General features: G+C 50.0%; 1 protein-coding gene across 1 annotated transcript in view; it reads right to left on the bottom strand.

The window, feature by feature from the left end:
* Positions 1-14,869, bottom strand: part of LOC104539300 (neurofascin-like) — a gene marked incomplete at its 5' end in the record, with an annotated part of 30,782 nt that overhangs the window by 12,815 nt on the left and 3,098 nt on the right. Inside the window, 5 exons of the mRNA XM_010182782.1 lie at positions 365-481; positions 2,481-2,717; positions 8,549-8,563; positions 10,337-10,510; positions 11,096-11,218. Coding sequence (XP_010181084.1) covers positions 365-481; positions 2,481-2,717; positions 8,549-8,563; positions 10,337-10,510; positions 11,096-11,218 — 666 coding nt within the window. The remainder of the gene's footprint in view (positions 1-364; positions 482-2,480; positions 2,718-8,548; positions 8,564-10,336; positions 10,511-11,095; positions 11,219-14,869) is intronic.

Here is a 14,869-nt window from a genome sequence, read left to right as displayed (position 1 = left end):
TTCATTTGTTTTCCCTTAAAGTTTTGTCCCATTGCATGTATATTTTTTATATATTTTAATATATTTTTTTACATTGTGGCCCAGCTCAATGAACAGTTCACAAACGAACAGTTCACAAAGGTGTTTCATGAACATCTTGGACAGTCGGTGTGAGGAGGGGAATCACTTGTGAATCAGCAGGGACACCTCTGGTGCACCCCAAACAGCCGTGACCATGCCCTTGCCTTTCCCTCTCCCATCCTCCCCATAGAGCATCGTTCCACACACAGTAATTAAGCCCAAGTAATGGTTGTGACCGCGGGAGCTGGCAGGATCTCTAACGGCATCACCACCCTATAGAGTCCCCACGCGATCTGATGCTTACTGGTGATATACTTAACCACAAAGTCAGTTCCTGCAGAGTAATTGTGGCTCCAGGTGATGTTTGCCCAGTTACTATTAGCCATAGCTCTTATGTCCCATATGGACGATCCATTGGTGGCTGGTGGACAGGTTAGAACAGGAGTTAGTATTTTGGATTACACACGAAGGAGACCTCATCTAGCATCTGAGGTTGGTAAAACCCTACAAAATCATTCCTGAAGTTAACGCTTTCATCCTAACTTACAAGCGTGCTTAAGGATGTATTTGTTCTTTCTGAGATCCTTAAATTCAAACTTTTAGGGGAAGTTTGGCAGCAGAAGCTCATTGCACACTGGTGTTTAAGTCCGACCGTGCTCTTTGGAGTCTGGAGGCTTCTGTGGCCCATCCCTGAGCATCTCAGTCAGCGGGGAAACCTCCTGCCCCGAACGGGAGCTGTGTGCATGAGCGCACACGGCCTCGCTGCCACCACCGGGGAGGAGAAACCGGGAGAGAATATTGTCATGTTACTGGGTCTGGAGACAGCCAGTGGGGCAATGAAGTCACTCGTTTCTGATTTTGAAGTTAAGGATTGTCGACGTTGCTTTGGAGAGCGGATGAACTTCATTTCTAGTGAAGTAGAGCTAATCCACCAGCTTAACGTGTGTCTAAGCGATGTCAGATCAGTCACACCTTGGTTTTATTTTTATTATTCACCTCAGGGTGTAGCTCGGGCTTTGGTTTGCCAAAATGCAGGTGAGCAACCGCAGTCCCAGGGACTGGGTGACTTTTAGGAACTGCCAGGACCTGACGCTGTGGTTGGGGACGTGACCCAAATCCCCGGTACGAGCACACCCCGCTGCCCTGTCTGCCCGCATTAGGGCTCAGCCTCTTCCCCCGTGTCCCCAGGGTGGTTTCGGTCCTCTTGGAGCTCCTGGTTTCCTCCTCTCTCCTCTCCCTGCTCTGCCTCGCCTCTTAATCGCCTATTTTCAATTAGCAACCTTTTCCCACATGGTCACTTAATAGCCACCGTGTTGTGGCAGCAATCGTGCTTCGTTACTAAGACCTGGTACGTATGGAGGAAGCTGCATCTGTATTTCTTACGCCCGTTTTTAAACCGATTTTGTCCTGGTGCTGCTGGTTTGCAAACCTGGGGAGCAGCAGGTGGGGGCAGGTCCTCCCAGTCTGGTTTTGGTGGTTTTTTTAACTGAGCTGATCTGAGGCATGAATATAAAGAAAGGGGTCTGAACTGCTTTAATCAAATTCCTTGAGTTAAATGGGTGTCAACTTTGATATTCATTATTACCACTCTCTCCCTCTTTATAAAGAGTTAACATTTGTATTTGCATTTGTATTTTTGAGTACACCCTATCCAGCTATGTAACTGAACTATTTTGATTGCATTCCCTTTTGCTACCAGCTTTATTTTTGAATAACCTGAATATAATGATCCATCATTATTTATTAACTGCAGATACCATTATAGCAGGGTTTTAAAAGGCATCTCTCTGTATCCCGCAGTAAAATGCACGTAGTCGAGAAGATGCCTCCACCAAACCAGGGTTTGATCATCCCGGTACAGCTGATTGCAGGAGAAGTTTATCTTGACCTGACAAAGCCCTGCACACACCTGCACGCTGTAACTGCAGCTCCTCCCCTGCTCTCCTGTGGGCTATGGCTCGGTTACATCGCAAAGAGCAGCGGCACAAACCCAAAGACTCGTATAAATGGTGACAGGTCTCTTAGCCAACAGCTGATGTGCTAAATTTGAGCTGACATCTTCTATAATAGGAACAGAACCCCTTTTTAATGGCAATACGATAACAGGGAACGCTTCTGAGAGGTTTTGTAGGGTCTTTTGCCTCCTTCCCAAACACCAATGCTAATTCAGCATCACGACACCCTGGGGAGGGCTGCGTTATCCCTAAGACTGAGACCAGGAGGGTGGCACCGAGCCCCCCCAGATTGCTGGGAACCACTCATGCACCCCAATTCCTGAACCTGGGTCACCTCCAGCTCCTTGCAAAGCCATTCCCGGAGCGTGGGATGTCTGAAATTTTGCCTGTGCCCGTTATTAATCCTGGCTCTGAGCAAGATGCGGGGAGGGTTAGAGGGGTTAGAGGAAAAGGAAAGCGCAGTACCCAACTCCTGCTTTGTGGTGGCTGCCGGAGCCCTCTCGGTAGCTGCTGTGGTGCTTGCGACGGTGGTGGCGGCTGTAGTGGTGGTGGTAGTGGTGGTAGTTGTGGTGGTGGTGGTAGTTGTGTCGGTAGTTGTGTCAGTAGTGGTGGTAGTTGTGGTAGTTGTGTCGGTGGTGGTGGTAGTTGGGGTTGTTGTAGTACTGGTTAGCTCGACTGTCGTTGGAGGCAGCTCAGTGGCAGCTGGGAGAGGGAAACACTGGCTTTTTAGATGCGGCGATGTCTCCTTGGGGTTTGCGCTCACCATCCCCGACGTGGACACGCAGACACGCGAGAGAGAGCGGAGCAGCGCAGCACAGGGACAGGGATAGGGATGGGGGCAGAGAACAGCACCGGGAAACACGGGGCCGAGCCGCTTTTCCCTTCCCCATCAGCGTGCGGGGATGGCCATGCACCGGGGTGAGGAGGGGCAGCGAGCAGGGGGCTGCCCCCGAAAAGCTGCTCCTGCGCACCCAACACCCGCGGGTTCATCCTTTTCCTGGGGCTGAACGACCTCCTCCTCTTCTGACCTGCTCCTCTGCTGCCTTTGCTCTGCCATCCTGGGGTTAAGTTATGAGGGGGTACGGCAGGAGGAACGTGAAGGGGGTCTGGGTATGCACCCCCAGGCTCTTTGCACCCCATCATCCCCCTGTGCAGAGAGCACCCAGGGCTCCCTGTAACATTAAATGGGATTTATCTCTTAAAAACCCATAATAATCCCATTTGTTGTGGGCAAGCTGTAATTACATTAATTCAGCAGCCCCTGAACTACACCTCCAGCATTTTTGGGCTCGGTTCAGCTTCTCGGCTGTTTCCTTCTTGGCTCCTCTCTGGTGATGGAGCAGCTTTAGCATTAACGTGGATTTCAGCTCATCAGCAAGTGATGGATGGTATTTTGCCACTGCTGCCCCTCACAATTTACATTTAAATTAGGAAAAAAGGGTTGGCACATCCCGAGCTGTCCAGGGAGAAAGTCTGAGCAATTTGTTTGCTAAATCGCCCCCATCCTGCGCTGTATTTCCATACGAAAGGGGTAAACGTGCACTTTACACCCAACCCCAATCTGAGAGGGTCCTGAGCAGCACCACTGGCCTGGGCCTGAAAAGCTGATAACAGAACATGCAGCTGAAACGCTGCTTAAGCTCCCCAAGGTAAATGAGCGGAGATTTACCCTGCGATGCTTTCATTACATTACATTTACTTGCTCTTACAGCAGATCAAGGGATTACAAATCCCCCAGTCAGACAAATGAGACCGGCTGTTTTAAATATCCCCCACAAACAAGAATAGCTCTAGGAAAGTGCTTTAAAAGGTGTCCCAGGACCAAACCAGGGCTCGCCTTTTTCACCAAGTCCATCCCCAAGGAGGACGGACCCCATAAAACCTCAGCCCCCCCAGATCCAACAGCAGAGAAGAGCAGAAGGTCGCAGTCCATCCCCCTACCGGGCGCAGCTGCAATAAAACCACGGTTACCGACGCATCCCGAAAACACCAAACCCCCCCCAAACGTGTGCCCGGATCCTCTCCATCGCAGCCAGCCCCATGCAGCAGCACAGCCACTGAAATAAAGCACCGAAATAACGGGCGAGGGGAGCGGAGGTGGTGGTGACGGGGAAGGGACCCAGCCTGGGTGGGAAATGGCTCAGCTTTGTCCTCGGGTGTTCACAGCGCAGCAAATTCCTCTCCAACCTGACCCCACCAGGGCAATGGGGATGTTTGGGGGTGGTTCTGCATTTCTTTCACCCAATTCCTGATTGAGGGCATTGCTGTGCCCTGAAGCTATAAGTTTAAAAAGCTTTTCTTGGCTTGAGAAGCATTAACATCCATCTTTGCTGATTCATAGCGCGTTTTCGGAAGGTTAAGAGATTGGTGTCACTAGGTTAATGTCACCATTAACCCGCCTGAGCTGCAGCTCCTCAACAGGTTTGCAATGGACCCCATCAAGCGTGGGCACATTATCAGCTAATGCAGCCTCGGAGCTTCCCCTGGGGATCCCTGGCTCCCCTCGAAGGAAAACAGGACCCAGCAAGGCATGGAGTAAGTTGCTGAAATGCAGGAGCTGGTGGGAAACCTCCAATAACCCCCTGTTTTCTGGCTCTGCATCGCCCAGCACTGGTAATTCAGTTTTAATGCTCCTCCAGACCCTAGATGGGAAGAGATTATCTGGGATAGGTCAAAGCTTCGCTATCCTTCACATAGGGTATTGTCTTTATGTGTTACATGCAGGTGAAGCTCGGCACTCGAGCCTCTTAGGTCTCTGTGTGAGATCGAGGAGAGGGTGTTGGCACTGGGGATAGAAATCATAGCATCGTGGGATTATTTGGTTGGAAAAGACCTTTAAGATCATTAAGTTCAAACAGAAGCCATCCACTACTGTGCTATTATATACTACTATGATAAAATGATGCTTTCAGGACTAGGAACAGGTAGAGATGTGGGATGGGAGGACTCTGGAAAGCGATAGTTGAGAGAGGGGAGGATGGGACCGGCCGGGGCTCCCGCAGCGTGAGGGGATTTAGGCCTCAGCCACCCCGGGACTCAAAGCTCGGCCCTCATTTGTGTTTGAATATGAAATGTGTGCGCAAGAAAAGCTCAGCTGGGCGATCTGGGGGGGGGAGAAGATAAGGGGCATTTCCTAGGCTTTGAAATCCATGCCCTAATGAGCGCTGATTTCGGGCTGGGGGGAGATGAAGGCCCTCTTTGACAGAGATCAGAGCGCGCCCGCATCCCCCCACAAAAAGGGCACCCTGCCATGGGGGAGTGCCCCTTCCCGGGGGTACCTGGGGTCCCCCCCTTGCTGCCCACGCTGTCGGGGCTCATTAAATTAAGGACTGATTGATCACAGCTCCTGCCAGCAAAAGGGGGGACAGGGAGGCTATGGAGGGCCAGGCTGGCGTTTCCAAAACTGCCCATTTTTTTTTTATCACATCCATCTAGAAATCACACTCATCCTTCTAAAAAAACGAGAAGGGGCTCCTGCTTTTCCAATTGCAGACCAGAGCAGCACCCTAAAAAAAGACCCAGCACGTCTGAAGGCGCAGGCTCGAAATCATCTCAATACACCAAAGAAAACCAAAGTAAAAGCAGCAGCAATTCCCATCTCCTGCTCCCACCCTTGCCCGTCTTCCTGGAAATGTCTACACGACCGCGCCGCTCGTTAACAGGGCTCAGCTTTTGCTGTCTGCAAGATGCATCATTACCCTGTCAGGTAATGGAGAGGACGGGGAGGGCCCTGCTGCTGTAATGGAAGGGGGATGCAGCAATTAATAGGCTGAGTAACGAGAGAGATGCTTGGCTCCTATGGCCGGGAATGGAGCAGGAAAAAAAGGAGCCCAAACCTTACACAAAAACTGTGCGAGGCTCAGATCAGCAACAGAGAGGAAGAATCCTGAAAGGAAAATGAGGAATGTTTAAAGAGGGAGGCTCTCAAGGCAGGGACTTGAGTCCTGCTCCAAGAAGTGCAGCAGTTCAGGGAGTAGTTTTGCATGGGGTTTTTTTTTTTTGGTTGCAAAATCCAGGAAACAATACACATCCATATTGCTCTTTAATTATTTAAAGGCGCTCTTAATGTGTTGTTAGGCTGTAGCTTTCCCTTGGGTTTGTCTACAAAATAATTAGGCTCGGAGAAATTTGATTAATCTTTCATGATTTTTCATGATTAGCCAAATACGTTTCCAGATGTGGGTTTTATTTTCTTCCTTCTCGCCCTCTCCCAGTTTTTAGCAATAGAAGGAAATGGTGAAGTGTTTACCATAAAGTTTGCTGTAAGAAGTTCGGGAACAGAAAGGAGCGATTGAGCAGCCTCTGAAGGGGCAGAGGGGTCAGCAGCTCTCTCTGTTTCTGCTGCTGCCCGTTTCTAACACGGACAATGGCATCTTTCTCCTCCCATTCATCATTATGGACAGACAAGAAGGGAACAGAGAAAAATCCATGTTTTCTTCCTTACAGTCCAAGGCCAAAGCTCTTTACATCCCTGGTGGAAGTTCCTCCATACACATGGATTGTATGGGATCTGGTTTTGACTTTTTTTCTCATGCATAGCATAAACGAGAGCCCTTTTTAGACATCCTCTCTTTTCCCAGATCACTCCTCCCTTTGTCCCTGTCTGGCTTAGGAAAAGTAAAGCCTTTCCTAAGGGAAAGTCCCTGCGCTTCACTTTGATTTCATCAAATGGGTGCAGTTTCTCACACACATACAAACAGCTCCGACCCTGTGTATGTAAGGTTATCCCTGGAAAAAAAACCCCAAACCTTTTTATTTTCAGAGCCACAGCTCATGACAAAGAGCAGTTTGCAGCAATTTAAGACAACTTTTGCTGTAAATCCATTTAGAAAAATCTACAAAATCTAGGTCAGTGAGTGGAGATGGATCTTCTGAGAAAGGCCAAGCAGGTTTTCACTCGAACCCTGCACTTGTTAGGAAGGGAAACAGCCTGGAACAAAAACTGCTGGAACTGGGTAACAGGACAGAGATGGGCGCTGGATCCTGCCTCGATTTCTCTCTGTTCCTCTACAATTATCCTTTAAATGGCAAGTAATTCATCTAGCTGCCAGTGGTGTGAGAAATAATGCCTGAAGTGATGGAAGGATAAAGAGATCGCGTTGTGTTTTTCAGCCTTCAGCAATATCCGCTGCAGGTAGCAAAGTGCTTTAGAACATCCAGATTCTTGTGGATAAGCCTGGCTGAGGTACGAGTTATAGCAGCAAAAGAGACGATAGAGATCCTCTAAGCTAAAAGATTATGTTGTTATGTCTGTTCTCAGCTTCCCACCACCCAAAGCAGACCAATCTGTTACCACCTTTTATTTCTTTTCTTTTTTAAGGAAGAGGAAAAATATAGTAAGGAAAAGATCGGCGTCTACTCAGAAAGGGAAAAAAAAAAGCCCGCAAAATAATACTGGGACATCACTGCAACAAAATAAAAGGAGGAGAAACATCTACGAGGTAGGGAAGCAAAACCTACGGGTGCAGAGAGTGGGTCCTGCACTTGCATCGCTTGGGAAGAGCCTTCCCCTGGGGCCTGCTCCTCCCCGGGGACCCCAGGGCCGTGTCCAGCAAAGGCACAGCACCACCTCTTACACAGCCCTGGGGCAGCTCCCGCAGCACTCGGGGTGCGTTTTGGGCCGGCTGCGCCCCCCCCAGCACTGCCCCCAGCCCCCTCGGAGCTTGGTAATGGAGCTGGCCCCGCTGCTGAGATATTGTGGGGTTGAAATAAGGTCATATCTGCAGCTCTTGTAAGAGGCGGGCGTCCTTCTTTGGGCAGCCAGAAGTTGTGCTTTTGCTGTGGACTCTGCAGGGCTGACACTGGGTAACCAGGGATTTGGGTTTCCTTGAAAGCAGGTAGAGATGCTCCCTCTCCCGTTACAAGAAAAGGGTTTTTTTTTTTCTCTGCTTCAACACTGCCGCAGAAATTCGCAATCGAGGGCAAAGCCAGCAGTAGCCTCGCATGCAGACATGCACAGCCATGGCGCAGACGTCGTCCTTAACCCTTTCAATGGGCGCCTGGAAACCAAAGGATGCTCCTGTACGAAAGCCCTGGCAGCCCTAAAATAATGGGGGGAAATAATAACAAAGGTGTGGGGTTTGTGGTGCCCATAACGCTGCGACACAGAGCTGCGTGGCTGAGGGAAGCTCCAGCTGCAACAGCGCAGAGTCCCGGGTGTGAAAATGCAGCTTAAAGGCTGGGCTGGAGAGGGCTGGTAGACTCTGTGTGCAGGGCAAGGATGCTGAGGTTTAAAAAGGGAGAGACCTGGGATGAAAAAACTTCTTTAATGGGACAACTGGGCTCTCATTTTTGCTCATAGTTTACGGGAGCTGCAGCATTGTGTGGGTTTGGCTGTCACTGGGCATCCTCGAGGCTGTTAAGCCCCTGCTCTGAGATATTTAATATTAATTTTTTAATTTTATATGCCAAATTTAGACCCTTGCCCCTTCTCCTTCCCATTGAAAGGGTTAATGAGGTCATGCTTAATTGCTAGCACACGCAAGCGCCGATGGAGCCTTCCCCGTGCCCGTTACCTCCCGGCCGTACGGTACCTGGGGTTGGCGTGGCTTCAGAGGGCAGCGCCGGGGATAGAGAGGGGGGTACGAGGAGAGCGTAGGAGAGAAGGGAAGAGAAAACAGAGGAACGTATAAAACAACCAGAAGACACCAACGAGAGACTCGGGACCGCTTGCACACAGGCACCAGAGACTCGAGAGAGAGGGAATCATTGCATTAGGAACAGCCCATCACCTTCCCGGTGATGCCAATTAAGCAAAGTGCTTAAGCAGGTGCTGATATCTAATCCCAGCAAGGACCGGGGTTTTGACACTGGATTTCCATTTAGGTTTTTTTTTTTCTAGTGTAATTCTAACATCAGTGCTTGTCCCGCCTTGTGTGGGTTGGAGCCCTTGGCGCAGAGCATCGGAGATGTGTTTTATGGAAATTCTCATGTGAATGAGTCTGGCGAGCAGAAAACAACTTCCGAATGCATTAACGGGTTTCATTTTCTTAATCTGCTTTTAAAACTCATTTTTCATGTAGTTTCAGAGCAGGTACCAGGTATCGAAGTGGGCATTTGGAGCTGCTAATTGTACTTACATGCCTGGCATTAGAACTCACCTCGGTCGTGTTGTACCTCAGGGTCTCATGTTTTGAGGTCAGACTTTACCGTATTTCTGTAACTTTAGACTGGGATTTGACTCTAGTTTTTTCTCGCTGCTTTCCCCATGGACAGGGACCCTTACCTCGTCACGCTGGCGTACGCTGGAACTGCTATTTCCTATCACAAGTCACTCATAGACAGCTGGGTATGGCTATTGCTTGGATTTGCTTTCTTAACAGTTGCTGTTAGCAGCATACACAAACTCAGTAAAGCAAATATATATGAACTATTATAAGAATATAATATAAGAATTAAATAAATAAGAACTATTCAGTACCAGCACCAACAACTTAGATCCCTGTGCTTTATCAGTTTGTTCAGCACAGCTCCTTTTTAAAGCAATGCCGTGCCAGGGTGTAATGTAGCTGATTTTTTTTTCCCCGTAGCCTATGCAGCCCCATCTCCCATCCTGACAAGTCAATTAGCGATGCTGGAGCCCACCTAAGAGGTGTCGGGAAGCATTTCATTTCCACTGGGTCATCAGTAGGAATTGCTTTTCCTACTCAGAGCCATTAGCTGGGGAGGGGGAGATGGCGGAAAGGAGACAAAAACCCCATTAAATCAGCGCACTAACCAAATCACCGGTCTTTTAGCAAATGCTAAAGAAAGCAAAGAGTCAGCTTTTTGTCTCCATGAGTTCCCTCAGGGCTCCTGAACTTTCACTTGGTTTGATGGATGTCCCACAATGGGCATTTTATGGTATTAGGAACCCAGGAGCTGGGGCGGGTCAGCTGCTGGTTATGGGGTGACGGAGGCAGCACCACAGCCCCTGCCTGGGGGTCACTGCCAGGAGGATGCAGCTGCTGCACCCACCCCCTTCGAGCCCCGAAAAATCACCCACATCTGCCCCGTATTCAGCTCAACACAGGGGTAGATTAGAGCTTTACTCACTGTGAGAGCAGGGCAAGATGCCCTCCTGCTCCAGGGGCACATGAGGAGCCTCAATTGCTTGGGGGGGTGCCCAGAGCACAGGACAGCCCCCCCAGTCACCTCATATTGGGTCCTGGTCAGTCATCTCTCTCTATCCCTGCAGCAGACAGTAGCTTATACACCAGTTACTACCCTGTACTGGTTGCTCTGGACCACCTGATGCTCTGCCCTGCAGTTTTTGGGTGCCACACGGTCCCATCGCCCCCCAACCCCTCAGCAAAGCCCGAGGCTGGTGCTGCTGCGTGTACCTTCATTCAGCAAGGCTGGCGACTCCTCCACCAGGGTTTCTCCTTCTCCCACCTGGGTCCGGGCGCGCAGGAAGAAGCGGTAGCGGGAGATGGGGTCTGTCCTCTGCAGGGTGAACCTTGTCTGGTTGGGGGAGAAGTTCTCTACCATGGTTCGGCCCGTTTTGGATCCGTTAACTGGGAAGGAAAGGCAGGTCGTGGGGGCTTCAGCCTTGCTGCAGTAACACATGGTGCTCCCTACCTCGTCACCTCGCCCCAGGACCGGACCTGCTGTGGGTCAGAGCTATGGCTGCTGGTAAATACAGCTCATCTAGGGCAGCTGGGGACTTCAGTGGCTGTGGGACCTGCTAGTGGGGACATTCGGGGTTGTAGAGGTGATCAAGGAAAGGCGCAGCGCCAGTGCCAGGGTCTTGGAGAAGGCTGTGCAGCCCCAGCATCTCTTATACAGCCAGGAGCTTGTGTTTGAGCACATAAACTACTCAGACTGCGCTTAAAGGTCTTTCTAAATCAGAGATCAAACTCATTTCCCTTCCATGGCTGAGTCTGGAGATCTGCTCAGCACCCACCTCCCTCCAGGGGGGACTGCAGCTGCCCAGCACTGCTCCAGGACCCCTCAGCAAACGCCAGTGCCTCTCAGCTTGTGATGAAAGCCTCCGGTTCCTTACAGAGAACTTTCTGTGCTAGGTGAGGAGGTAATTAGCAGCAAGGGAAACATCTAAAGGCTTAATTATTATCGCTAAGAAGATAACATGTGGAACGTACAGGCTTGGTATCTAAGGTTGTATCCTGTGAGGACTCCATTGGGATGCTCTGGTTGATCCCACTCCAGATTGATGCTTTCCAGATTTGGCTGCCGGATTCTTAAATACCTGGGGGAGCTGGGCACTTGGGAGGAGGATGGGAGCAGGGAGGAGAGGGAGAGAAGAAAAGACAGACAAGATAACATACCTTACAATACTGTACACATCGCAGGCTGACTGATACACTCAGGACACTCATAAATACACTCACGCAGATAACACACACACACAAAGAAAACGAAGGGCAGAAAATGATTGAACGAGAATCTGTGCAGAAACCATGCGCCAGCCCAGGGTTTGCAGCAGCAGCGTGTGTGCAGGGAGCAGAAACCAGAGCAGCTCCGCATGCAACCCCACCGGGTACCACTGCCCTCCGGCACCCAAAAAAGATGCTGCAGCCGTGAAGCAGAGCTGGGACACACTTCAAGTCCCACTTCTCTATGTTGTACACAGAATTTACTGGTCTTATTTACGCCCCCCCACCCTGACATTTACATCTCATCTGTTGGAAGGGTGAGAAATAGCAGAGCAGCTCCTCCGATTGCAAAGCACCTTTGTGTTATTAATGCCTAGAGACCTGTGACAGGGAGCTGGTGTGCAAATACAGTGGTCCTTACCCTGAGGAATGGCTGCTTATTCAAAGCTAGTAAAGGAAGGAAAGCTTTACACATTCTTGGATTAAATTATTCTCCTGGTTTCCTCAAAATTGCGGTGTCTTGGCTGGGGAAAGAACTTGGCTTTTTGATCTGAGGGATTAGTGATGTATTTTTTTAAACAGGTACATATCATTCAGTCTCCTAAACATCAATATATAGCCAATAAAAAAATCATTTAAATAATATAGGAAAGGAATAAAGCAGCTACTTACGGTAAGAATATAATCTGCTGTGATTGTTTAAATCAGTGCCAGGCATGTATGCGTATAACTACCCCAAATGCATGTAGTTATCCCAAATACTCTGTGCCTCTGGCACCCAGGTAAGCAGCTCAATCCAAATGCACCTGATTGCAAAACCACCCTTACTGGAACAGAGGCCTTTCTTTTTTTTTTGAACAAGCTTAATTGTGGCTGATAATGGAAAAATCCTTAGGAAATGGTGACAGCATCCAAGGAAATGTTAAGGAAGAAAGAGAGAGGACTGGGAGATGCCGTTTTTTTAGCAGGAATAGGCTGAAGAAAGAGGAAAGCCCCACAGCATTTTGTGTTGGTTGAGATAGGGTTTGATTCCAGCCTTCACCGCTTTCTCCTCTTGTGTTCGTGTACCATTCAGTGCCAGAAACATCTGTGCTATAGGAGGATGCATTGGCAGCCGCTGAAAGTGCAGCTCCAACTAAAAGTTATTGGCGTGTCTATAAATAGCTCCTGCGACAGCAAGAAAATGAAAATCTCCAGTTCATCCTTGACACAAGCTCTTGAAACAGAGGAACGAGGCGCTCCTGCCTTAAAAGCCTGACGGGCAGTGGTGACACCCGTTCAGCACTGGGTACTGGGGTCTATGGAGATGGCACTGCCTTTTCCTGAGCACGGTGAATTCGTTCGCTCCCGTTTCCCTGGTGCAGGGGGGTCTGGTGCCATTTGCAGGTCGGGCAGCAAACGAAGGGCACGGGGCTGAGGCGCTTTGCAAACATTTCTCTTGTTCATAAGCGATACTTGCAATGCACCTGGAGGGCATTTTGAGACTGACAAGACTGGGGTGTAGCTGTGGAGGTGTCACCTACCCCGTGGTGATGGTGATGGTGATGCTGCCCAGGCTCAGCTACAAACGGCCCCTGGTGCACATCCCTGCTCTGCAGAGCTGAGCCACCCAAACCTCTCCCAGCACCCAGGGATGGGTACCAGCACGGGGAACGTACCTCCTTCGGGCGTGGGGAACTCCTTAACTTCACTGCGGGGGCCGTCGCCTCTCCCGTTGGTTACAACCATCTCAAGTTTGTAGTTGCTGTAAGGAAACAGCCGGGACACTATGCCCCGGTTTCGGTCTCCAGGAAAACTCACATACTGCCGTTTTTTGGAGACCCACAGGTTCTTCAGCAAACTACTGTCTCTCCAGAAATAGGCCTTCAAGAAACATGCATGGCAAGTGAAGCTTTTCCCATTTAAGTGCACATTTTTCGTTCATTAACAAAGCACAGCAAAACTCGGCGTTTCCAAAGAGCAGCTCTGGGCTGCAGAAGGATTTTAGAGCAATTAATGAAGCTCCACGTCCCCCAGCGAGGCAGGTCAGTGGTGTTAACCCGAGGAAGGGGCTGAGCGTGGGGTTAAGCATTTACCCAAGGTCACAGAGCAAAAAAAACCACCGAGCTCAGACTCCAAAGAGCTGGTCCTGGCTCCCTTTCTACCTGGAGCAGTGCCCTAACGGGGTGCAAGGAAAGGCAGGACGTGCCCAGGCACAAAGGGAAGTCTGAATTTTGAAAGGCTTCCATTCGAAGCCGTGACTGCAAATCTTATTTCATGCAGAAATAAGATGCATTCAGAAAATAGACCAGAATGAAACAGCAGAGGCAGAAAGCATGAAAGGAGTACCCAGGGATTATTGGATTTGAAATGCTGTGACTGTTTGCAGGACGCATGGTTTTGGTAACTCTGATAGAAGGGGCTCAGTCCAGACTGAACAGGGTCTGTCCCCTGTCCATAAACACCAGTAGTTACTTTAGCAGTAAATATTCAACATTAAACAAAAAAAAAACCCCAAACAACACACAACAGGATCCATGCTGCCTTTAGTTGCCAGTTAGTATGAACCGCGGGGTTTAGGCTTTGCTGGGCTTGGTGTTCATTAAAAGACGATGTAGGAATTTTGGGGATGACACAAAAACCAGCCTGTTTGTACCTCTCCGAGGTCACTGCACCCCGAGCCAGCCAGCCCGTGGTTTGGGGCAGATCTGGAGCTTTGACACCTCTCTACATGGGCAGCACCACCCCAGTCCCTTTTGGGGTGCCTGAGCACCCCAGATCCTGCAGGCGGGCACCGGGAAGGACCCCATGGTCTGCACCCAACCCTGGCCAAAGGGTCCTGGTGGCAGAGGAGAGTTTTCTGTCATCCCCATCGCAGGCGGCTCTGTCACGGGGGCCACCTCAGCTTGTGAGCAGGTTAATATTAATATCATTAATTAATGGTCAGTGCAGAAGAGGTCGGATTTCTCACTCTGTACTCCTTGAGCTGTCCCTGGATGGTGTCGAGGTGCACCCGGGTCCAGGTCAGAGCAATGGCAGTGCTGTTTAAAACTCTTATCCTAACATCCGTAGGAGCAGCCTTGGGATCTGAGCGGTCGGGGATAAAGCAGAGCGTACGTTAGGCACCCAGGGGCACCCTGGAGGTCGGACGGACGAATGGACGCCCCTCCTGCCCCCCATCATTGCTGCAAACTGAGGGGAGCAGCAGCCCCGCAACCCGGCCAGCAGCTTTCTGATGGGGACAATCATCCTCCCTAAATTCAGTTTCTCATGGGGACAGTCGTCTTCCCTGAATTCAATTTCTGAGGATTTCCAAACTCGCTCACATAACCCCACAGTGATGGGCCAGTTCCCAGCTTCCTGGCTGCCCCTGTCTGGGGTGAGCAGTCCCTACGACCGTGCGGATACACAAAACAGCATCACTAACCTCCGTCCCCTCACTTCCTCCCTCACATGTGCATGCTTTAAATTGGACTATTCAGGGGTTTTTAGCAGTGCTTCCACAGGAAAGGGTAAAAAACTCCCTATTTTTCACTCAGCCAGCCATCCTGAGATATTCAT

Source organism: Mesitornis unicolor, unplaced genomic scaffold (genome assembly GCF_000695765.1).
Source record: "Mesitornis unicolor isolate BGI_N332 unplaced genomic scaffold, ASM69576v1 scaffold11584, whole genome shotgun sequence".
Taxonomy (NCBI): domain Eukaryota; kingdom Metazoa; phylum Chordata; class Aves; order Mesitornithiformes; family Mesitornithidae; genus Mesitornis; species Mesitornis unicolor.
Note: the sequence above shows the minus strand (reverse complement) of the source record. Positions and strands in the feature narration are given on the sequence as shown.